This window comes from Onychomys torridus, chromosome 18 (genome assembly GCF_903995425.1).
Source record: "Onychomys torridus chromosome 18, mOncTor1.1, whole genome shotgun sequence".
Lineage (NCBI taxonomy): Eukaryota > Metazoa > Chordata > Mammalia > Rodentia > Cricetidae > Onychomys > Onychomys torridus.
This window is the reverse complement of record NC_050460.1, coordinates 28,540,886-28,566,278: the sequence shown is the minus strand read 5'-3', so window position 1 is coordinate 28,566,278 and position 25,393 is coordinate 28,540,886. Positions and strand designations below refer to the sequence as shown.

The 25,393-nt window shown below is 40.6% G+C and overlaps 1 protein-coding gene across 3 annotated transcripts in view; it reads left to right on the top strand.

The window, feature by feature from the left end:
* The first annotated feature begins 3,349 nt into the window (after positions 1-3,349).
* The window catches only part of Znf451 (zinc finger protein 451), a 62,667-nt gene continuing 40,623 nt past the window's right edge, over positions 3,350-25,393 (top strand). Inside the window, exons 1-4 of one of the 3 annotated variants that reach the window (XM_036168246.1) lie at positions 3,350-3,607; positions 4,128-4,211; positions 14,040-14,120; positions 16,057-19,379. In XM_036168246.1, the coding sequence (XP_036024139.1) occupies positions 3,587-3,607; positions 4,128-4,211; positions 14,040-14,120; positions 16,057-17,550 (1,680 nt within the window). In that variant the 5' untranslated portion in view covers positions 3,350-3,586 and the 3' untranslated portion in view covers positions 17,551-19,379. Of the gene's footprint in view, positions 3,608-4,127; positions 4,212-14,039; positions 14,121-16,056; positions 19,380-25,393 lie in introns of those variants that run through there. The other 2 variants (XM_036168243.1, XM_036168244.1) reach the window with 2 other exon arrangements.

The window sequence follows — 25,393 nt, the reverse complement described above, 5'->3', positions numbered from 1 at the left end:
TCTGGAGTAGATACTTATTCTGGTTATGGGTTTGCCTTTCCTGAATGTAATATTTCTGCCCAAACCACCAGCCATGGACTTACAGAATGCCTGATCCACCGACATGGTATTCCACACAGTATTGCTTCTGACCAGGGAACTCACTTCACAGCCAGAGTCACAATTATGAAGTCCCTTGGTCTTACCATGTCTCCTCCATTCTGAAGCAGCTGGCCTGATAGAAAGATGGAATGGCCTTTTGAAGACACAGTTACAGCATCAATTAGGTGGCAGCAGCCTGGAGGATGGGGCTGGGTTCTCCAGAAGGCAGTATATGCTTTCAATCAGATCCCATAGCCAGGATCCACAGGTCCAGGATCCACAGGTCCAGGAATCAAGAGGTGGAAAAGGGAACAGCTCCACTCACTATCACCCCTCGTGACCTACTAGGAAAAATTTTGCTTTCTATCCTGCAACCTAAGTTCTGCTGGCCCAGAACTTTGGTTCCAGACCAGGAAGAGCTCCTGCCAGGAGACAACGAACATTCCAGTGAACTGGAAGTTCAATTCCCCTGGCCACTACTTTGAGTTTCTGATGCCCTTAAACCAATACGTTAAGAGAGGAAATAACAGCTGGGTGGTGGTGGCACATGCCTTTAATCCCAGCACCTGGGAGGCAGAGCCAGAAGGATCTCTGTGAGTTCAAGTCCAGCCTGCTCTATAGAGTGAGATCCAGGACAGGCACCAAAACAACATGTAGAAACTCGGGGGGGGGAAAAAAAAAAAGAAGAAAGAAAAAGAAAGGAATAACATTATTAGGAGGGATGATTGATCCAAATTATCATGGGGTTACTGGATTGCTTCTCCACAATGGAGGTAGGAAGGATTATGTCTGGATTGCAGGAGATCCCTTAGGGTGTCTCTTGATGCTATTGTGTGTCCCCTGTGATCAAAGTCAGTGGGAAGCTACAACAGCCTAATCCAGGCAGGATGACAAAGGGCACAGACCTGTTTTTGTTTGTTTGTTTGGTTTTGTTTTGGTTTTACTCTTTACTCTTTGGGGGGCCCACCACCCAGCTCCCAAATACACAGAGACTTACTCTTTCTTATGAATGCCTGCCTTATTTCTAGCCAGCTTTTCTTAAATTATCCCATCTACCTTTTGCCTCTGGGCTTTTACCTTTCTCTATTCTATATGCCTCTCTTTCCTTCTTACTCCATGGCTTGCTGTGTAACTGGGTGGCTCACCTCTGGTGTCCTCTCTCCTCCTTTTCTCTCTCCCTCCTCTTCCCTTTTTCTCCTTCTATGTATTCCCTCTGCCTGGTAGACCCACCTCTTCTCTCCTGCCTAGCTATTGGTCATTCAGCTCTTTATTAGGCCAATCAGGTGTTTTAGACAGGCACAGTTACACAGCTTTACAGAGTTGAACAAATGCAACACATCTTTGCATCATTAAATAAATATTCCACAGCATGAACAAATGTAACATATCTTTAACTAATATTCTACAACATAGACCCATCAGGAATGAAGGTATAGGTACTCCTCCAGGAAAAGAGCCAAGACCTGCTGAAGGGCTTGCTGAAGTTGGAGGAATTACAGAATGGGTAGTAGAGGAAGGTAGTTATTAATACCAAATAAGGTCATGAGACCAGTTTCAGAACCAAGCATTATAATTGACTTGAGTGCTTCTGTCTTGTTAAGAATATGTTTGTGCTGGGATCTCTGTTGAGGCCAGCCTGGGTGGGTGGTTCCAGGAAAGGCACAAAGCTACACAGAGATACCCTGTCTCGAAAAGCCAAAAAAAAAAATGTTTGTACAGATTTGTTTTTCCTCCTCGATTCCCCCCCCCTGTTTTGTTTTGCTTTTTTTTTTTTTTTTTTTGGATACATGGTTTCTCTGTGTAGTTTCGGTGCCTGTCCTGGATCTTGCTCTGTAGACCAGGCTGGCCTCGAACTCACAGAGATCTTCCTGCCTCTGCCTCCCAAGTGCTGGGATTAAAGGCATGTGCCACCACCACCCACCTGTTATTTTCTCTCTTAACCTATTGGTTTAAAGGCATCAGAAACTCAAAGTAGTGGCCAGGGGAATTGAACTTCCAGTTCACTGGAATGTTCGTAGAAACATTAGGTAGAAAGCAAAAGAAGTTACCGAGCACTTTGTGGTAATACAGGAAACAAACTATTGATTTAGGCATAGGCAGTTAGATGGTATTTTTGTATACAAACGAATGATGTTAGGTACCACAGACATAATTTTCGTTCTTAAATTCTTTTCAAAAATCTTACTAACTACTGTTTACATATTTTTTAAAAAAGGCTTTTGTTCCAAGTCATTATTAAAAAATAAACTATTAAATGCCATAGCTGTTTTGACTGATGCAAGAGTCAACTGTTACTTTTAGAAGTTGTTTTATTTTATAGAGCCTGAGAATATCTTCAAAAGCTACATTATAATACCACTGTTCTAGGATTTCGTGACGAAGGTAGTCGGGCTTTGGCGGCCATTACTTTCCTACTGAACCCTGGATCCCAGCTTTGCCCCTCTCTCTGGTCCTTCAGTGAGATTCAGTACTTGCTAGCACTGGGAGAGCTATTAGACGAGAGAAAGGCGACTAGCTTAAGAGTTCATCACATCCTCGACTTCACGTAAACCTGTCCATCCCACGCCTCCATCCAAAAAAGGAAAAGAAAGAGAAAAAAGGCAACAAATTATTTCCGGTCACCATCCTCCTGGCCCGAAACAAAGACCACTCTCTGAGCTTTGCTTTCCTGGCAGTATGGTCACTTCATTAAAGGTCTGAACAGGTTAACTGACATGACCAGGTCTGTTTTCCACTGGCCCCCTTTTGCCCTCACCTCTGTGTCCCACTTTCCAAGTAATTAACCAACCAACTCAGCCTAGCCTGAAAAGAGCAGGGGAGAAAGATGAAAGTCCACCAGCAGCCCCAGGGGACCTAGGCAGTAATGCTTCTTTTAGTTTACAGGAATCATGGGCCGTCTGGAGACCTGTGAACAACAAGGAGGCTCCTTTGGGAGACGACTGCAAGAATTAACGACCTCTCAGAAACGCCAACGGGAGCTCTTGCATCGGCCACCCCTGCCAAGATGTAAAAGGAAAAAGTCCTCCATTTTTTCCACCCGCCCCGCACGTTGCCAAGGGGAGATCTTTCCCTGCCAGTGTCTCCCTAGTGAAAGGCAGCATCGGAACGAGGTTTTGCGTGGACTCAAAACTCCATCAAGACCCTCGCCACCTCCTCCCGCATCTTCCCGAGCTGCAGGGGAGCGGCAGGCTCCGGGTCCTCGCCCGCTTTCCCTGCCACGCGGTCGGCGGCCTCGAGGCCGGTGGGAACTACAACTCCCAGGATCCTTCGCGGGGCGGGAGGAAGGCGGGGGCGGGGGGAGCGTACAAAGCGTCGTTGGAAGCTAGCGGGAGCGAGGCCGCGCTTGGGGTCTAGCGGCTCGGCGTCCCCGCGGCCCGAGGCGTCATCTAGCGTGGGCGCTCACGCAGGGTGGGTCGCGCGGCGCAGGGCGAGAGGGAAGTCGTGGCGGCGGCGTCGGGAACAGCAGCAGCGGCGGGAGCGTGGTGCTGACAGGCCGTGGGGAGACATGGGAGACCCAGGGCCGGAGGTGAGTGGTGGCGGCCCGGGCCTTGGCTCGGCCGAGCCCGACCCCGAAGGGTTTGTCTTCTAGGCCGAGGGCCCCCAGCTGGGCCGCGGCCTGGGGCGAGGGCTGGGCCTCCAGGCCCGCTGCACGTCTGCGTGGAGCCCTCAACAATGGCGGTCCGGGCCGCCCCCAGCCCCGGGCCGCCCCGGCAGTGGCTGCCGCAACCCCCCGGGTGAGAGCCGATTCGAGGCAGGCTGTCCTTGCTTTACAGCCCGATCCTGGAGGTGGAGATCCTGCATCCCTGCCCCTGGAGAAGGCGGGGAGGGGAATGGTGGCACCTGGCCCGGGAGGCTAGGTCTCTCTGCAGCTCCGAGACGCCGTAGCGAAACCCGCCTCCGTGCAGTTCTGTGAGCCGCCGGGTTTGTGCGTGATCCTGCTGTTCCCTCCGGGGGCTTTTGTCTTAATTCGTTCCTTCTGGGGGGGATTTTCTTCCTACGAGGGTGTGTGGCTGCATAGATAAGCGTGTTTTGGCTTTTGTTTATAGATAATAGAGTCTGCCCCACCAGCTGGGCCTGAGGCATCCGAGTCGACGCCGGATGAGAATGAAGATGACATTCAGTTTGTTAGTGTAAGTAGAGACTGACCATCGCGGTTTTCAGGAGTGGAAGAGGATGGTAAGCCGTTGTGTGATGAAACCTCACGGATACATTCATCACCCAGCAGATAGCCATGAATGTCGAGTAGCTGCCACTCAGTGGTGCCCAGGACATTTACCTGAAGAGCTACCTGGATGTTTTACCTGAAGGCATACCGGAACAGTTACAGTAGGCATCACAAAGTGGGTGGCTTAGAGAATTGTGATGCACGTCATGGCACCTCCCAGATCTTTCCTGAAGTCTGTCCATTTTGTACTTGGGACAACATTCCGCTCGCGCGCGCTCTCTCTCTCTCTCTCTTTTTTTTTTTTTTCGAGACAGGGTTACTCTGTGTAGTTTTGGTGCCTGTCCTGGATCTCGCTCTGTAGCCCAGGCTGGCCTCGAACTCACAGAGATTCGCCTGGCTCTGCCTCCCGAGTGCTGGGATTAAAGGTGTGCGCCACCACCCACCGCCTAGCTACATTCTGGTCTCTTAAAACTGCTTTTTGTTTTGTTTTGTTTTATTTCGTTTCGTTTTGAAATAAGGCAAGAATGCCTTACAAATGTTGCCACACAGGACTAGTTAATGTTGGAAGAGGTAGGAAAGGACTATAAAGAGCATTTTAGTGTGTGTAGCTTCTAAGATAGCCTGAGGACATCCCTAACTTCTGAGGTCATCTTGTCACATGTAATTGTTGGTCACAATGAGGAGTCCTGCATCACCTAGAGCATTGCTGTGTTTCTAGGTTTATTCCTCTGGGGACAGTTAGTTTTCCAGCATTAAGTGTGAGCAGGCAGATTCTTGGGCCCACTCCAGATCTGTTGAATCAGGAATTCAGGGTGGAGCCTAGGTATTGTCATTTTGGAATACATCTTGGGACATTTGGATCTCTCAACACTTCATAAAGTGATGATTAAGGGGAGACAAACGGCTGTGGGTGATGGTCACCTATAGTGGTTAAGTTTGTATGTTGGCTCTTCTTAAAGTATTAGCCAGCCAGGGGACATCTCTGCTCCTTACAGCTCTCCTGAAATGCTGTAGTGGGCTACAGTTTGTTATAAAAGCTGTATTGTTCTTTATTGTTCATCTGATACGTATATGGAAGCTTTGGCTAACTATAAAATAGTGATTATTAAAGTTTATACTGCCGGGCGGTGGCGCATGCCTTTAATCCCAGCACTGGGGAGGCAGAGGCAGGCGGATCTCTGTGAGTTCCAGGCCAGCCCGGTCTACCAAATGAGTTCTAGGAAAGGCGTAAAGCTACACAGGGAAACCCTGTCTTGAAAAACCAAAAAAACAAACAAACAAACAAAAAAAAACCAAAAAAAAAAAAAACCCAAAAAAACAAACTTATCCTACCCAGCATTGAGACATTGTGGCAATCCATTGTGTTTTAATGGGGTCTTGTGAGAGGAATCCTCATAAAACTGTTTTCTTAGTTTTTCCATTGCACTTTTCTCTCGGTCCTTTTAATTTTGAACATTGAGGATCTGGAGTGAGGTCTTGGGGATACACTGTGTCTTGTTCCTTTCTTCTAGAAGACTGAAGTGTTTTGGAGAAAACAATGTTGGTAATTAATACTACCCTCCAACATGTTTGTTTTTGATGAAGGTTTTTATGACTCCTTAGGACAAATATTTTCGATTCTTCCTGAATTATGATGTATTTGTGAGTGGAATATTTACCACAGTGTTTCATGCAAGAGTAAAAGGAGTAACTTTTCATTATAAAATATGGCCTTCTGAGAAATTGATAGAATATGCAAAGAGTAAGGTTCAAAAGTCGGGCATGGTAGCCCATGCCTTTACACACACACACACACACACACACACACACACACACACACATCCTCAGGGAGGCAGGGGCAGGTGGATCTCTTGCGTTCAAGGCCAACCTGGTCTACAAAGTGAGTTCCAGGACAGCCAGAGGTGTTACACAGAGAAAGCCTGTCTCGACCCCCCCCCCCCAAAAGGTAAATTGTTTTTGTCTTATATCTTGTGAAATAATAACCATTATAGCTTGTAACTAGCTAATTCAGGTGTTTGTTAATCTGAATTTTAAAGTAATATTTAAATTTTATTTTAAATGTACAAAAGTACTTCTATCTTTGCATCAAGAATAAAGAATGTGGGTTGGGGATTTAGCTCAGAGGTTCAGTCCTCAGCTCAAAAAAAAAAGACTGTATAATGTATAAACCTTTGCCTATGCTTGTAAGTGCTATCACTTAAATGATGATTAGTGGTAGCTTCATGTTATTTTAAGATACGTTTAAATCCTAGTACTGGGAGGTCATAGTAGAAGGATCCTGGACTGGAAGGCAGTCAGAGCTGCTTACTTAGGAGGCTTTAGACCTGCTTTGTGCTATATAGTGAAACCCTATGAAAAATCAGCACTGCTTCTAACAGGACAGAAGTATCCAGAAGCAGAATCTTGTGTTCTTTGTAACATTTCTCTGGTAGTTCTCATCTAGTAAAGACGGAAACCAGGTTTCTGTCTGAGTTTTTCAGTACAAACTACATTATAATGTAATGTCTTGATTTACTTGGTTCTCATTATTAGCTTGTAATTTAAAACAAAATTATGTTATGCATTTATGTATGACACACACACACAGTTGCATAGGAGTAAACTACCATTGGACAGGAGACTTTGTGTGCCTCATGAATGTAGACTAGCCACACACAGCATGCTGAAAGGAGTAATACAGATATAGAGATGCAAAAATGAATCCATTGGTTTAACTTTTGTTGAAATATTTAGGGAAGTACCTAGTTCATAGGTGCCCTTGTTTGATATTTGCAAAGGTAATCCAATTTAACAAATTTTAAAAAGTTGTAATTATGTGTGTGACTGTTTTGCCTGTATATATGTGTAGCACCATTTGCATGTCTGGTGCTCACAGAGATCAGAAGAGGGCCTCTGATCCCAAGAACTAGAGTTATGGATAGTTGTGAGCCACACTGGTTGCTGGGACCCAGATGTGAACCACCATGTGGTTGCTAGAATGCAGTCTGGGTCTTCCGCAATAGCAAAAGGTGCTCTTACGTGCTGAGCCATCTCTCCAGTTCTCTCAATGCAATGTATTTTTATAAGTGGTGTACTGGTAAGTTTTTATTGTCTACTTGACCTAAACTAGTCATGTAGGAAGAAGGAGTCTCAATTGGGGATTTGCCTAGCTTGGACTGGCCTATGGGCATGTCTGTGGGGCATTCTCTTGATGGTTGATTGATGTAGGAAGGCCCAGCCTACTCGGAATATTATGTCTCTAGGCAGGTGGTTATTTGCAGGATAAAAAAGCTAACTGCATGAGAGAGACAGAGACAGAGAGAGAGAGCACGCTCTTGAGCAAGGGTCAGTAAGACAGAAGTAAGAACATTCCTTCTCAGTTCCTGCTTTGAGGTTCCTGCCTGACTTCCCTCCGAGCTGGGCTGTGACCTGGAAGTATAAGATGAACTAAACCCTTTCCTCCCCAAGTTGATTTTGGTTTATGTGTTTATCACAGAAATGGGAATGCAAATTAGGACAGTGCCTAAATCAGGAAACAGAATAACACTGATAAGAGCTTTTTGTTTCTGCCTGTTCATTAATTACATTTTCTGTTTAGCAATGTGGCCCTTTATTCAACTTTTATTCAATATTTATCTTCATGTTTTCTTTTGAAATAGGACATCTTTTATTATAATTATTTCCTTCCAAAAAAAATTTGAGCTAAGTAACTGCTAACAGGATTGTTCACAGTACCACTTTAGATATAAAGGCATACAAACTGCTGGGAACCTATCTTAATCTTCATAACAAGACAAGAGATTCAGAATTTTTTGTTTTAAGATTGATTTATTATGTATTCAGGGTCCTTCCTGCATGTGTCCTTCTAGGCCAGAGGAGGGCACCAAATCTCATTACAGGTGGTTGTGCGCCACCATGTGGGTACTGGGAATTGAACTCGGGACCTCTGGAAGAGCAGCCAGTGTGCTCTTAACCTCTGAGCCATCTCTCCAGTCTGAGATTCAGAACTTGAAGACATAATTTCATAAAGAACCTGAGTACCCAGATTGAATATTAATATTTCTTGAAGTAGAAAGAATGCATACAGAAAGCATCATTAAAAAATAATATACTTAACTTTGTGTGTGTATGTGTGTGTGTGTGTGTGTGTGTGTGTGTGTGTGTGTGTAAATGTAAGTAACTACATTTGTGTAGGTGCAGAGACCAGAAAAAGTGTGTTGTGCTCCTGGAGCTGGAGTTGTGGATTTGTGTCACCAGCATGGTTCCTGGGAACTGAACTTGGGTCCCCTGGAAGAGCAGTGAGCTAAAAAGCATTTTTTGACTAGGTTTCTTAGACTGTATATCACTCATTAAGCAAAACAGTATTGACGCTTAGAATGCACAAAGTTGTGCATTCTGAGTGTTAGGCTTATGTATTTGATTGAAATATATCCTATTCGTGAATGTCAGTGTTTTAGTGCAGCAATGAAAGAGAAAAAAATGGTCCCAATAGAAAAATTCTTCCTTAAAAAGCCCAGAATAGGCTGGGCGGTGGTGGCGCACGCCTTTAATCCAGCACTTGGGAGGCAGAGGCAGGTGGGTCTCTGTGAGTTCAAGGCCAGCCTGGTCAACAGACCTAGTCCAGGACAGGCTCCACAGCTATAGAAAAACTCTGTCTCAAACCCCCCCCCCCCCAAAAAAAAAGACAAGGAGTCCAGGGAAATGGCTTAGTGAGTAAAAGCACATGACCTGAATTCTATTCTTGAAACCCCCATTAAAAAAATAATAAATAGGGTTGGGGATTTAGCTCAGATGTAGAGCACTTGCCTAGCAAGCATAAGGCCCTGGGTTCGATCCTCAGCTTAAAAAAAAATATTAAATAAGTAAATGTATGTATGTATGTAATGGCAAGCGAACATCTGTAATCCCAAGTTTACAGCCAACTAGAGTGGAGGAACCTACCTGTACAGCTGCAGAAAACAGAGGGACCCACCTCAGCAAAGTGGAAGATAAGAACTCCTGGAAGGTGTCTTCTGACATGCGCATGCTTGTAGTGGCATGTGTGTCTGTATTCACACATGTACACACATACAGGAAAGGCATAAGACTTTATAGTTTATTAGTTTACTATAAATAGTGGTTGGTTATTCATACTGATTGTGTGTGTGTTAGTAGAGATTGACTTTAGGACCTTCTACTTGATAGTTGAGTGCTGTGTCCCAGATATTTGAATATTTAAAATGGCATTTTTGAATAGAAAAGGGAAAGGCATGAAAATGAAAGAACAGCATTATGTGTAATTTTGAAGTTGTTTTTATATTTTCTTTAGTTTTTAAGGTGGGAGAGAGAAAGAAGGGCCATATGACACAGATCTTGAATGAGGGACTATATTTGAACCAAAAAATAGGCAGTTGGGAACCATTTGAAAGTTTTGAACTAAGCAGGACTGCAGAAGTAAGGTACAACCCTAACCTTTCTTTGAAGTAAAATGGCTGCAGATGATATTTTAATGATTAACATGTCTTTCTGAATAGAAAAATTGGTGGTTTTCATTTTGAGAATTAGTATTACAGGAATGCAAGTAGTTTATTGCAGTATATTTTAAAGCTTAGAATATTCTTCTGTGTTTCTAATATATTCTGCATGAGCCTCTGCTTCCAAATTATAGTGGCATTTTTTAGTTGAATTCTTTATTTTGTTATGTACAAGAGGAGATCAGATTGATTTATTAATTGGTAGTATAAGTTCAGAAAAAATACTTTATAATTGAAGGACCACATGCATTTGTACACAATACAGGCACAGGTAGTCATTATAAATATTGTAGGAGATAATCTTTTTCTTCATATTTATATTATGAACATTACTTGGGGAATTAGTAATTTGTTTGATTTGGGCAACATTATAAATATAATACAGGCAATAGTGTTTTTTATGTTTTGTTTTTTACTGAATGAAAGAACATATTAACTTGGAAACTTAGGTAATAAGCAGTAATTTTTAAAAATTTGATTATACTTTAAAGTACCTTTGAATTAATAGTGACCATACAACCAATTGTGTGTATGTCACTCAGTTTTATTATCTGTATAATAGGGTGATTTCAATAATTAGAATCTCTGTAAAGCAGTTATGGAAATTGGATGGTGTAATTTAGAAAGCTTAGCACAAGCCTAGTAAGGCGCTCAATAAATTTTATTGATTAGGAGTAAGAATAAGTGGAGTACTAAATGCTTTGATTCCTCCAATTTAGTATGGCGAACAGTTTTAAGTAAAGATAAAATATGGGAAGTTGGTCTTGGTGAGTGCCTGAAATCCAAGCACCGAGGAGATTGAAGATAGCTATTGATACAAACAGAACACAAGTAATTCCTGGTCAGCCTGGGTGCTGTAGGGAGTGAGATTTTATCTCAAGACAAAAACAAACCAGAGTGTTGGGGTACACACCTGTAATCACAACACTCAGGAGGCTGAAGCAGGATGATTAATGCTAGTTACTCTGTGTCTGCAGTGAAAATTAGTTAAAAGTGTACTCTACTTTGTATTTTTCTTTGGCGTGCTTATAATGACTTTTTCTTTCAGTCTCTAGTGTCTTTTGTATTGATTATTTTTCTCACTGCTGTGATCAAATACTTGACACACAACTTAGGCAGTGAAGGGGTTACTGTGGCCCAGAGTCCACAGTGGAGAGGAGAACATGGTGACAGGACTGTGGAAGCAGCTGGCCATGTGTCTACAGGCAGGAGACAGAAATTCTGCTCCTTTACCTGCTGTGGGTAGTCTGCTCAGAGTAGGGTGGGTCTTCACAGTCCTGTGAAGTCAAAGTCAAAACCAGTCATCACATTATTGTCTCATTCTGTCCCTTGTACAGCAATGAGTAGTTGCATGAGTAACTTTTCCCTCTGTTTTGTTTTCTTCTGTATTTTTCTGGGTATTTTTCATTATTTTCTCTTGATTACTGTAAATCACATGAAATTATCTTATAGTTTAACAACAGTTGCATATCATGGAATGATTAATAGTAAAGTTCTGATAGTCTTGCTTTATCTATCTGTTATTGTTTTTTGGCCGTCCTGTGTATCTTTAGCTACATTTTAAGAATTGTTAAATTTTTTGTATTTGAGCCAACATTTTGCCTGGGTTGGTCTTGGGGACTTAATAACCTTCTTGCCTCTGCCTCCTGAATGCTGGGATTTTAGATGTATACTACCACACCTGACTTAAGTCTTTTTATTTCCCTTAGTACTGGGGTTGAACCTCAGGGCCTTGTGCATGTTAAACTCTCCACTACCAGGTTGCACTACCAGTTGCTTGCTAACTACATTTTAATCCTGGCCTTGAACTTGTCCTGTATTACAGGCCTGTGCTGCACATGCCCAGCTTATGTTTGTTTTCTTAATATGATTCTGTTGTGTCCAGCTGGCCTGCAGTTGCCTGGCTAACCTAGAACTAACTATCCTGCCTCTCCGTGCTGGGATTTAGGTGTGTGCCAAGACTAACTTCCCTTTTTCATCACTCAGTTTATGGAATTCTGCCCTACCTCTCTATTTTTGGTTCCCTGGAGACTTTCTTGATTCACTATTTCTGTGTACACTATTAAGTTCCTGAAAGCCAGGTCTGGTGACACACAGCTGTAATGCCTGTGATCTCCATACTTGGGAGGCTGAGGGGGACTGAATTTGAGGCCAGAATGGGCTGCATAAAAAGTTCCAGGCAAGCCCAGACTACATAGACGCTGTGTCAGAAACATGCCAGAAAGTAGAATATAATAATACAGTTTAACAAGTTCTTAGATAATATTACTTTAAGAATCCAAACTATAATATGAGTGGTAAAATCATATATATTTTCATCTTCCTACTTTATTCTTGAAGTAGAACATATGACCAAATGGTTGGACAGCATCAGTATCAAGGGTGGGCTGTAGTCTTAATGTAAATAATACAACTCTGTTGACCTTGCGATTTGTGTTGTTTTTTTTTTTCTTTTCTTTTTTTCTCTTTTGAACAAATGCTCATCTTAACATCTTGAGCAAAAATTCCAGTTCCTTTATTACATTTCATGGTCTTAGAGTTTTGCTCACTGGTTTTATCTTGATGTCTGGATCACTATCCAGAAGAATGTTAATTTATGGTTTATTAAAACCTAAGAAAAAAGCAAACAATGGAAGAAGAGAATCTTGAACTTGTGGTATTACCTTCTGTCTACAACAAGCTGCTTTCTTCAAACTACAGACTCTTAACATCGGTTGTGTTTTTCTCTTATACCCCCTTTTGATTCCAATGTATTAGATTTTAAAACTTTGAGACAAGTTCTCACTTCTTAGCCCAGTCTGGCCCTGAACTTCTGCACTAAGCCCCAGGGTTAACAAAATAGGCATATACCAGTCATATCTTAGATTTTAGATGTTTTTGTTATTGTTTGTATTTACATTGCTCTTTTTGCCTTTTACTGTATTGTTTATGTGCCTGCTGTTTTATTTAGCATTTCTCTTTCAAAAATCTTTGTTGACTGTGTTTGGAAGACTACAGTAAGTAAGATGACATAGTTAGTATACTATGTAGTCTTGGTGCTCGGTGTTTTTGCCCACATGCAGCGCTGATGATTTTTCTTTTGGGTTGGTTTTTTTTATTTTGTTTTTTGTTTTTTTTTTGAGACAAGGTTTCTCCATGTAGCTTTCGCCTTTCCTGGATCTCGTTCTGTAGACCAGGCTGGCCTCGAACTCACAGAGATCTGCCTGCCTCTGCCTCCCAAGTGTTGGGATTAATGGCATGCACCACCACCGCCCGGCCTGCTGATGACTTTTCGTTGGTTTGCAATCATTTCTGTTTAGCTAAGAGTTTAGTAGTCTTCTAGGGGTGGGGGCAACTCCCAGATCTCACTCCCAAATGTTCATACCCCTGTATTACAGGCCTGCATGTCCAGTTGTTGGCCAGGTACCTTTTTGCACATCTACAATGCTGGCATGAGTATATTAGTGATCTTCTGGTCACTTGAGCTTCTTTGAGTTCTTGATTTTCTTTTTTGTTTATTTGGTTTTGATTCTTTCAGATAAGATCTGAATTTTCTCATCTGTGTTTTTGTCCATTGTAACCCCGATTCTCTTAGATATACTTCACTCTTTTTACATCAGCAATATTAATTATATATTATTATGTGTCTGTACTCATTATCTTACTTTCCCAGTTTTCATATTCTTCTGTGATATTCTTATATTAATATGTTATTCCTATTATAATGTTATTTATTAATTCCTTTTTGCCTATGGAATTAAGATCTGAGTTCTTAAGCCTGATATAAGAATAGGAAGAAGATTGGAGAAGAATCTAGGTTTGCTCTTTTATTCTCTTAAGTTTAGGGAAATGAAGCTAAGTTATTGGTCAAAGAGCTCCATGTTTTGTGCTGTATACTCTGGTGTTCACAAACTTGGATTTCTTAATAAACTGTTGATACTCATCCAAGATGAAATGCCCTGGGTTGTAGTATCTGTGTCCCTGGGGATTTAGGCTCTAACTTTTAGGTACCTTGTTTTATTTTTAAAAGAAGGTCTGGAACTTGCTGTGTAGTAGCCCAGCTAGTCTAAAACTTGTAGTTCTCCTGCCTAGGTTTTAAACTGCCTAGCACTGTAGGCATGTACCATCATGCCTAGCTCAGTCAACTTTAAAAAAAAAAAAAAGGACTCTGAGTAGTTTAATTTCGTTCATTGTTTTTTTCCTGCTCCTCGCTTGTCTTCCTTCTTAGATCCAATCCCAACAAAGAACATTAAAGAAGAAAAAAAATGCTGGTTTGGTCTAAATGATGTTCATGATATGAATTGTCTCAATTCCTTTTATAGGAAGGACCGCTAAGACCTGTTCTTGAATATATTGATCTGGTCAGCAGTGATGATGAAGAGCCTAGTACCTCTCATAGTGATGTAAGTACCTTACACTTGATTTAACCTTCACTTGTGTCAGTTATTTTCCTCAAGAGTGGGGAAAGCACTAATAGCTGTGTTTAAGAGTGTCAGTGTTCGCTCTAAAAGGCTATTTCTCTTAGGATGGGCCAGCAGAGGTAGTTCAAGGAGTCTTTTACTTCTATTGGTTCTTCCTTAAGTTTGCAGGAAACTTAACACTGGAGCATAATGACTGATAAAAGGGAAATATAATTAAAAACCACAAGCTTTTTGCTTACCCCCCTCTTCTTATAACTCTCATCTGGTACAACTGAATTCTTTACTTTTTGAGCTGTGTGGTACAGAAAATTTATCTTGGGAGAAAGTGTGTGTGGAGATCCTTTAGGAAATGGAATGTGGAGATGTATAACTGATGAACGATTCCAGTCTTCTCTCCTTTTACCTTTTTTCCTCCCCTCCCCCCCATTCTTAGAAATGGTACACGTGACTTGCTAATTGTAGGGTTGACCTATAAACCAATGCCTTACTCTGAGAGTTGGATTCCTTGAGCCCTTCATGGCCATGTTGGCTTCCATTTGTTACTGACATAGCCCAGTTTCGGTTAATGAACTTTTCTTGATGGATTAGAAAATTCCTGGCTTTTGCTTGCTTATGGTGGCCAGGACCTTCTTGTTATATGACATAGGGACTTGAGACTTGGATCTGTGGTCAGAATGGCTCAGTTTGAGATTTCTCTCACTTCGTCTTAGCCTTAGTGTTGGTTGTGTTGCAATTCAAATGAGAAGCTAAGTCCTACCTCACAGGGTTGTTGTGAGGATGAAGCGAAGTAACAAATATGGAAGTTCCTTCAAACTACGAACTGTAAAGTAGAAATGTACAACTGGAAGGCTATTCATGGGGGGTTAGTAACAGTTTTAAGGAGATCTTAAATGGCCCCACTTGAGGGAGGTTTAAAGGTTTGTTTTTTTCCATTTCAGTAGAACTTTGTTCAAGTTTTCTGTGGTGCCATCGTTGTCTTCCACTTGCTACCTTATATATATTGAACAGATTTTTTTCTTTTATTAGTTGTTATTTCAAGTGGCCTTACCACAGCATTTTATCTTAGCCTGGGAACAAGCAGCAGATCAAAAGTTTGATCAAAACATCAAAACAAACAAAAGTTTGGTTGATGTGGCGCATGTGTGTGCATGTTTGTATGGATGTGTGCAAATGTATGTGCATATGAAGGCCAGAGGCCAGCGTCAGGGGTCATCTTTAGTTGCTCTCTACCTTACTTATTGTTACTTTATTTTTGAGGAGCTCTCATTGTACCTGTAGCTCACTGGTTGCCTAGGCTGTCTGGCTAATGAATTTGGGATTTGCCTGTGTCCATCTCCCCAATGCTAGAATTACAGATGTTTAGTTGTGTGCCTTGCTTTTATGTAGGTACCTGGGATCTAAACTCAGGCCCTCATATTTGTGTGACAAACACTTTACACATTGAACTATCTCCCAGCTCCAAAATTATTTTATTTTATTTTGTAGAGCTGAGGATTGAACCTAGGGCCTTGCGCTTGCTAGGCAAGCACTCTACCATTGAGCTAAATCCCCAACCCCATAATTTTATTTTTAATCATGATTCCTCTCTCCACTCCCCAGCTGAGGACCACACCCAGGGCCTTGCGCTTGCTAGGCAAGTGCTCTGCCACTGAGCTAAATCCTCAACCCCAATCATGACTTTTTTCTTTAATGTTCAACATTGTTTATAGTTTTTATGGGGTTGAGGGTAATGAATCCTGTGCATTTGGCTTCCGTTATCTTTTGCCGACCTAAAGTGGATTGTTTCTGTCATTCTTATTTATAATAATATAAAATTTGAATTCAACTTACTGGACATGCATCTCTGCACTTGAAAATTAACATATTAAAAGCATATTTTTTTTCTTCCTTGGTTTTCTTGTTCATGTGGATAACCCAGAGAATGCCTGAATCTAAGGTGCCACCCTCTGAGAATCATCGCCCAGAAATGTGCTCTAGCTGCAGTGTTCCTCTTCCCATTGGAGACAGCAGCTCCTCCTCTGGGAGTTGTGCCAACAGTCCGCAAAGAATAGTTTCTCAACCCTCTTCTGTTGAGAACCAGTTGGAGAATCAGAAAAATGATCAAAATAATTCAGATATTAATAGCTCTGAAACAGAGACACTTAAATCACAAAATTATCAGACTCTGCCTTCATCATCACTTCTGGTCCCCCAAGAGTCTTTGGCTTTTTCTGAGGTCAAAGAAGATTTACCTATCACGATGTCTTCAGCTTCACAGAATGGACAGGATGCCATCCTGTATCTCCAGACACAAGTGGCTGAGATGTCCCGAGTCATACGTGATCTGCAGTCCAGGAGTTGTTTTAGATTTCATCATTCTAGGCCAAGTGAGAGCTCGTCTGTTCCTTGGGATATCTCCACCTCTAAGGAGGACAGTTTATCCACAGTTGAAGAAGAGGCTGACTGCAAGTCTCCATCAGCTGATGACAAAGGGCAGCCAGCTGACCCCATGCAGTCAAGTTTCACAGGTCTTTTGAAGAGAATGGAACAAAGAGGTGTTATAAAGAGGGTGACATTACAGTCTGAAGCCGACACATGTGAGGGGAAGCCTGATTGGATGACCTCTAAAAAACGTTTGGTTCCTCCCTTGCATCCACTTTTGAGAATTGCTACCACTGAAGTTTTTAAAGACCCTGCTGATTGCCATCCTTCTTCCTTCATGGGACACAGGGTATATCCTGTGGCCAAGGACACATCTCCTTTCCAGCCAAATCCACCAGCTGAGGGACCCATTATAGATGTACTAGAACATAGCAAAAGAGGAAATACGACATCTCCTTTAGACTCTACCTCAAAGGAAATGGAAGTCATGGGCTGTAGGTTCTACCACGCTGCTTCCATTGCAGCCCGAGCTGCCAGCTATATGGCCTATATGACTCAGTATCAGCGTAAACTCTGGGAAGATATGGAAGATCTGGTTCATGATCCGGAGTTTGATCGTGGAAAAGCAAGGTGTATAATATCTGATGGCATGGATGCAGGACTTTGGCAGCTTTGTACCACCAGGGACATAATGGACTCTGTAGTCAGAGTTATGGCTATGGCAGTAGACTATAGAAGACAAGCCTGGCTTCGACTCACATCTCTCACTAAGAAAACCCAGGAGAAGATCTTACACTTGCCCTTTGATGGTACATCTCTTTTTGGACAAGATGTGAATGCTATTGTTGCAGAAGACAATAGTATTAAAGAAAATGAATATAAAGATCACAATAAATACTATACTCAGCATCGATACTTTTATAGTCATGATCAGAAAGCACATTATCACAACAGAGGGTACTCCAAAGGGGATTGGTACAAACCCCGGAATCACCCTTATAGATACAGAAAAAAGGGAGACTCTCCAGAGCGACATGGGTATAAAAATTAATACTCTGGATATTTAGCAGATTAGCCTTCCAAGGTCCTATTTTACCTATTCTTCCCCAGGTTGGGGGTCATCTCAGAAAATGAGTGCATGTCTGGAATAATCACAGCTGATGTTTGAGTTCTAGACTTTTGGAATGAAGTGTATACTAAAAGGACTTAAGCTTTATTGGCCAAATGGAGACTTTGTTCTAAGGAGTATTGGACAGAGGTTTGCCCATTATTTTTGTTCCAAAATAAGTCCAGAGAAGGGTACTCAGGAATCTGAATCTTCTGGAATTAAAGAAAAATATGTAGATTCATGCCTCAGGAAAATCTTGTTGGTAAACTGAGGACCAGTAGATTTTGGCTCTGGAAACAATTTGCTACTATATCAGTGTTTACTAAGACTAAAGTGTAAAAACCTTCATTTTTAAATCATCAATGCTTCTGGAACTTTGAGCTTCAGCTTGATGGGTCATCAAAAAGTGGTAGATTTGTTACAATCCCTATGTTAAGAGGATCAGCTCACCATAGTTCATACTATTATCAAGCTCTGTAAGACTTCAGAATTAGCCATGAAGCTCTATGTCTGCTGGAATTCATTAAAAATTTTGCCAAATCCAGTTTACTTCTAACTGGGATGATTAAATGTCATAGGTTTACTTTTGGACTCAAAATGGAAAAAATATTTTCCTACTTGTAACATCACTGTAGAAAAGCTAAACTATCTTCATCCTGACTATGATGGCTACCACACCATCACTACTCATAACGCTGCATGTGAGATAGCTTCCTTGGCCACCAATCCTAGTAGTCCATGACTTACCAAGCTCTTATGTCAACCACCCATGAGACTCAGGCATCAAAGTCTCTTTAATGTGGGCCTTTCAATGAGATGGCCTTCTTAAACTTGTCTTCAAAGCCGTTGATTCTTTTGAGCTTGGTAGTGCATTACATTCTCAGTACAATAGACAAATGCATCATCATGGCCCTGGAAATACAAAATATTATTCCCATCATCCAGGCATGCAAATCTGAACTCTTTAAGAGCAAGAATTCCAAACATGCCTGACAATCTGTTCTCTCTTGAAATAAAGAGGGATGCCATTAGTCTAGACTTTGTTGAGAAATCCTTGAGATGTAAAGTGTGACTGGGTGTTTTCAAGATACACAACTGTTTCTGGATATCTAGATGATAATAACTTTTTATTGAATTCTTGAAAGGTTGGAATCAAGACTTCAGTGGCATATTTTTGGTTAACTTGGTTAATTTGTCATGTAATCCAACTGGACTAACTGTTACTAAGAGATGATTTACGTTTTGTTCCCAATAATGAATCTCCATCTTTCTGGAGCTGGCAGCAGATACCTCAGTTATGTTAGTGTCCCACAGTGTCATCTTTAATCTCAAGGCAATGGCTGTATAATATACCAGCCCCTGTGTCCTTTTCTTCACAGCATGACTTTTAAAGTAGAAAAAGTGTCAAGTTTGAGGAGGTCTGAATACTTCACTTGATGTAACTTGGCAGCCAAAAAATAATTTATTCTCAAAATGTAATTATGTAACTTCTTGGTTGTTCAAACATCTGCTTTTTCTTAATTTTTAATCTGCTTGATCAAAATGTTTTAGGTATACTATTAGTGGAATATAGCACTGTCTTAAGAATTTATGTGGTTTCTGTTTCTTACCATGATTCTTGCATCATAGTGGTTGACATTTTCTGTGATGCTCACCTTTTTGTATTTCATTAGACAACTCATTCCTTCATTCATACCCATATTCAGCACTCTGCTTAATCTACATTTCTTCCTCTTGTTTTTGAGACAAGGTCTCACTACATAGACCTAACTGACCTGGAACTTGATGCGTAGACCAGGCTGGCCTTGGACCCATAGATCTGCTTGGCTCTGCCTTCAGCGTACCGGAAATAAAGGCATATGCCACCAGGCCCGGCTGCTGCTTTTCATTTGTGCCATATAGATTGAAGGCACGGATTTCCCAACTTAGAAGAAGTTACTTTGTCAGATAACTTTAGGGTACTATATTCGTCCTATTTGTTTTCTTTGTAGACTAAACCTGAACTAGTTATCATGATCATTTAGCAAATTTAACCAGATTGTATCTAGGGTTAATATTTACCTTATTTTTCTGTGTGATCAACAAAACTATACTTTGACTTCCTTAGGTTCGTACCAGGGCTCTCTAGGGTGTCTCTCGGACGAGCTCCAGAAAAGCAGACTTTTGTAGCTTATAATGAATGCTGTTGGAAGGGGTAGTAGGTTAAGCCTGAGCTGGTAGTGGTGCAGTGTCTTCTGAGAAAGGAGTAGCCACTCAGACTTCACTGGGGAAAGGTGCATTAGTTGAAGCTGCTTCAGATTGTTCCTTCTTTTCCATCTTGCCTTGAATTAGATGCTATATAACACATATGATTTATGAGATATTCCTGTTGTTTAAAACGAAACAAAAATGTAATGCTTGAAGTTCAAAACTGTTTTGGCATTCCCACCTATTTTATTTGTGCCCATCCCTGCTTTAAATTTTAGTAGACAGCAAGCAAAATGAGCACATAAAATTTAGCACTTTAATAATTTTCACATTATTATACACTCTTAAATTTCAGGACAGCCCTACCCTCATCTGAGATGTTTATATTATTCATTAGTGAGGTAAAAGTAACGTGCTTGAACCACTTATTGTTAAGCCCAAGCAACTCTAGAGAATTCAGTTTTCCTGGAAGTGAAAAGTGTCAGGAAATCACCAGATTGGTGATCAAACAGACAAGCTAATGGAAGTATTTGGTAGTTGAGTCATTTGTGGACAGAGTATGGTAGGGTGGGAGCACTCTTAGCTATTGCTACTTGACTCAGAACTATTCTAGCATCCTTCACCTGCTTATCTTTTTTTTTTTTTTTTAATTAAGTTTTTTTAAAAATTTTAAACGTCTGGCATACTTGAATGATGATGATGGTGTTATAAAAGTAAAAGTTGGTACTTGGTCTAGTGAGACAGCCCTAGTAGACAGTCCAGTAGAATACAGCATTTAGGTTTAACCAGATAAATGTGTTTGCCATGGCTAGAGCCTATAACAGAATTTCCTGTTAGGTTGACTTCTGAGTGAGAATATCACTAGCTTTTTTAGACACCTTGGAATACTTAAAAGTTTAATGATTTGGTTTTTTTCAAAAGAGATGTGTTTAGTGATCTTTTCCTTCAAAATGTCATTTCTTGACTAGACATAAGATGTATTTAAAGACAATATGTTTCTTTGTAGTTACTATGTATAGAGAAATACTATTTCCATTTATTGTTATATAAAGTGCCTTTTTAAATTTCACTCTTCTGTTTAAGACCTAACCTTTGATATGGTATTTATGTGAATTCTGTACAGTGATTTACTTAGTTTATTATCTTTATTATCTATACAATTGCACTATTTAAATGTACTTCTGAATGCTAATTTGTTTTCTTTATAGCACTGTTACTAATTTCAGAAGGTTATAGAATAAATCTCCCTCTATTTAATTAATGTCACAGTTCTTTTTAGGTTTTAGTGATTGGCTCTGTTTCTAGACATAAATGTAACTCTTTTCTTTGCATGTTTTAGATTTTCTGATTGAGCCGTTTGTCTCACATCTAACCTTGTTCATAGCCATAGTAAAACAACTTATATGTGCTTAATGGATGTGTTTACTGGGATAGAAGAAGCAAGGACATTTTAAACAGTAAAGTTGAAGGCACTGTATACTCATATATAGTAGTCTGTGGCAGCTTCCTTGTCAGTATAATTAGTTTTGTTATTTTTTTTTCCATTTTTAAACTGGCAGCTTCTTTATCAGTATAATTGCATTTATTTACTTAGCCTTCAAAATGCCATTTTGAGGGCAGCATATATTCTTTCAGGTTACTTTACTGCATTATACCTAAGTGACCTGATTGATAATGTCCTTAAGGGCCTGATATATACATCCAGGATATATACCTCTCAGGTATTGTAAGCAAGGAGATTGAAAAGACAAAGTCCAGAATTCCCGCTCACTATAGAATTGGATACTGATAAGGGTGAACATAAAGGTTAGCAACACATTCATCATTCTTGAAGGTATAGTTAACTGGGATTCTGCTGAAGGCTTGAAATATTATGGGTTAGATCTTTTTAGAAGTAGAAGATTGCAATAACAAATAACTTTTCTTTCTTCAATGTGAGGCATATTTTGCCCCAGTTTTGCACTGTCTAGTTCCCCTGTTTTTGAAATTTACCCTCATGTACTTAATGTTGGTGGCTAGACCAATTACTGATTGTTACTGTGGATACATCTTATGCATGTCATTCGGTTGGTCAGATTGATTCTGTATGGCTTTTAGTGCACATACAACTAGTTAGTTCATTTTACTTAAAATTTAAAGGAGGAAGTTATCAGTAAGTGAATGTTGATTACTGTATTGAATGCAAATCTTTTTTTTCTTCATAATTAACAAGTTTTATAAACCATTAAAATCTATGGAGTTTCCCTTCCTGGATGATTGAGAATGGTCTTTTATTAAATTTGTTTTCTTATATTAGTGGAGTCCCATTTTTGTACTCCTGTGTCATTATTTAACTTTATTATAATGCACTTTGTAATGCTTGAGATCTTACTACTGGAGTTTGTGTTCACTTCCTGTAGGATGCAGAGGTGGTCATAGTTCAGTTGTGTCTTCAGAGGGTCTTTTGGTAGCTGCTCAAGCTGCCCCAAATAAGATTCTCCAGCCTTCACCTCCTGGGGACAGGGACTTCAGGAGTCTGACACTGTGCTGGGCTTTTAGTCATGTGGTCTTGGTGAGGGTTTTTGATACTGATCTGCCTTTACCCAGAATCTCTTTCCAAAAGGAAATCTTGATTTTCTCTTAATTTTCTTGGTGTTGATATTTTTAATTCTACCATTGTATATTTAGCAGAAATGTGTGTGCATGGTGTGTGTGTGTGTGTGTGTGATGAGTGTGTGTTCTTATAGCATGTAGAGGCCAGAGGTTGATGTCAGCTGTCTTCCTTATTTTCACTTTTTTTTCTTTCTTTAAAACAGGGTCTTTTACTGAACTATGAGTTCACGGGGTCGGCTAGACTAGTTAGCCAGTGAGGTTCAGGAATTCTCTACCCCACCCCACATCATGCTATATATATATTACAGATGCATGCCACTGTGCTCAGCCTTTACATGGGTACTAAGGTACTTGAGTCTTCATGCTTATGTGGCAAGCACTTTATCTATTGAGCCATTTCCCCACTTCTCTCTGCCTTGCTTGCTTGCTCACGTTTTCCTCCCCATCTCTCTCCTGTCATCTCCCTTCCTTCTCTCTTTTTCTCCCCAACCACCCTACAATCCTATTTCATGTTCCTAAGTGTTGGAATTACAAAGTGTGAGCCACTTTGTCCTACTAGCCAAGGTCTTGTTAATTTGTTTTAAATGTTACTTAATTTGTATGTTTAATAGTCATATGCATTTCTGGTAAGAATGTATTTAGTTTTTCCTAAAATCCTTAAAACATACAGGGGCTGAGAATAAGCTCTGTGGGAACAGTACTTGCCCAATGTACAGGATGCCCTGGGCTCAGACCCCAGTACTGCATCAACCAGTAAGCACTTAGAATGTAGGGCAAGAGGATCGGAAGGTCAGGGTCAGTCTAGCTATAGCATTAATGGCCCTCATGGACTACATGAGACACTGTCTCAAAAAGAAAAAATATCTCGTAGCCAGTTCAGTCGCAGGACTGCTTCTTGACTATTGAACTTTCATTGATTTTTTTTTTTTATGTCTTTTGTTTAATGGCATTTTCTTAGTTCAAATGTGTGTGTGTGTGTGTGTGTGTGTGTGTGTGTGTGTGTGTATTTGTTGTTGTTGCTGTTGTCTTTTGATATAGTGTCTCTATAGTCCAGGTTGGCTCTGACTTCAAGACAATTTCACCTCACTTTTTCAAGTATTGGAATTACAGGAGTGAGCCATTGTGTATTCACAGATGAATTCTGTATATATTGTTAATGGTTAAATTTATTATCAAAATTAATTTATAGTATAGCTCTGATATGTTTAAAGTTAGCCAATCTTTGGGTTTTAAGGGCTTTACTTTTTTTTTTTTTTTTTTTTTTTTTTTTTTTTTGACGTAACTATTGCAGATGGTTTATTGGATTTTTCAATGTCAGACTTGTCAGGTTTGTCTTAGAACTTTGAAGACCTTAGATTTTGTTTTTTGAGTATTACAGTGTGTCTAGTATTCTTGACTCTTCTCTGTGGTATAAGTGAAAGTAAATGTATATTTGGTGATATTTTTTAAAAATTCAACTTTTAACTGTAAATGCCTCAAGTGTTGCTATGTCAGAGATTGTGTTAGTCCTTCTACAAGGCTAGCTTTTCATGTGCTCTCTTTCCCCATTAACTATATGCCATGCCTTTTGTTTTCTTTCATTATTGTTAAGAGTAACTATCACAGCATACATTTGGAAGGGACAGAGAACTCCCACTTTTGTCTGTGATGACTGATTGACACTCTTTGCATTTATAATGCAGTGTATATGTTAAGTAACTTACTGTGCTTATGGACCCTTTATATCTCTTTCAGTTAGTGAGGCAACACTGACGTGAATAGTGATGGGATGAAATTACCCTTGGTCTTTAAAACACGGATGTGTTACTGTCATTGTTCTTGGTGTGTGTGGTGGGCGGGGGAGTTCATATAGGGTCTCATTGTATAACCCAGGCTGGCTTAGAACTTGTTACAGTCCTCCTGCTTCAAGTGCTAGGATACCAAGTCTGGTTTGAAAAGACATTTCATTGCTAGGTAGGTGTGGTGGCCCATGCCTTTAATTCCCAGTATTATGGAGGCAAAGGTAGGCAGAAGATCTCTATCAGTTTTAGGCCAGCCTGTTCTATATGGCTAGTTCCAGGCCAACTAAGGCTACATAGTGAAATCCTGTGTCAAGAAAAAAGTTAAATCAACAATAACAAAACCCTATTTCTTTGTGGCAGTTTTCCTGTTTGGAATGCAGCCCATTCCGTATTATCTTCAGTAAAATATATTTAATATGTAAATAGACTCATTCAGATTCTTAGCACAGAAATATGTGTGTGTGTGTGTGTGTGTGTGTGTGTGTGTATTTATATTTCTTTAGTGACCTGTAGTAGCTCTGTGTATTGTGAGTGGTTAGCCCACCTTAATCTTGATCGCAGTGGATTTCATTGTCAGCTTCCTGTCTGGGAAGAAAGGCAAGGACAGGATGTATCCTGTCTGTACTAAGCATTCTTTAGCTACCTTCATCTCTGTCGTTAAGTGATTTGTTCAAGCGCTGTGTCTCCACTGGGATGCAGACTCCTCAGGTCACATGCTGCTTTGTCTCGGATGGACAAATCCTTCCTGTCCATGGCTGTACATGCGCTCTTGTTGGTACTTGGTGCTGATGTCTCGCTGTCTCCCCTTTCACACGAGAGATAGCTCTCACTTGTCATCAGGCTCTGGACAAGGCTGTTCTCGCAGTGCTCACAGCCTCTGCTCCACACTTACTCATTTTCGTCACAGTTTTTATCACTCACTTGCCTCTACCAATTTGTTTAATGAAATAGGTGGAATGGCGCAGAGGATTTGATTTTTTTTTTTAGTTTTTGGTTTTTAGAGACAGGGTTTCTCGGGTTTCTCTGTGTAGCTTTACACCTTTCCTGGAACTTACTTGCAGAGATCCACCTGCCTCTGCCTCCTGAGTGCTGGGATTAAAGGCGTGCGCCACCACTGCCCGGCAGGATTTGATTTTTAAAACACTAAAGGCTCTGACCTCAGTGTTAGCAAGTCACCTATTGTCTCAGCCTCAGTTTCCCTATTTCAGGGTACTATCTAGGTGTGG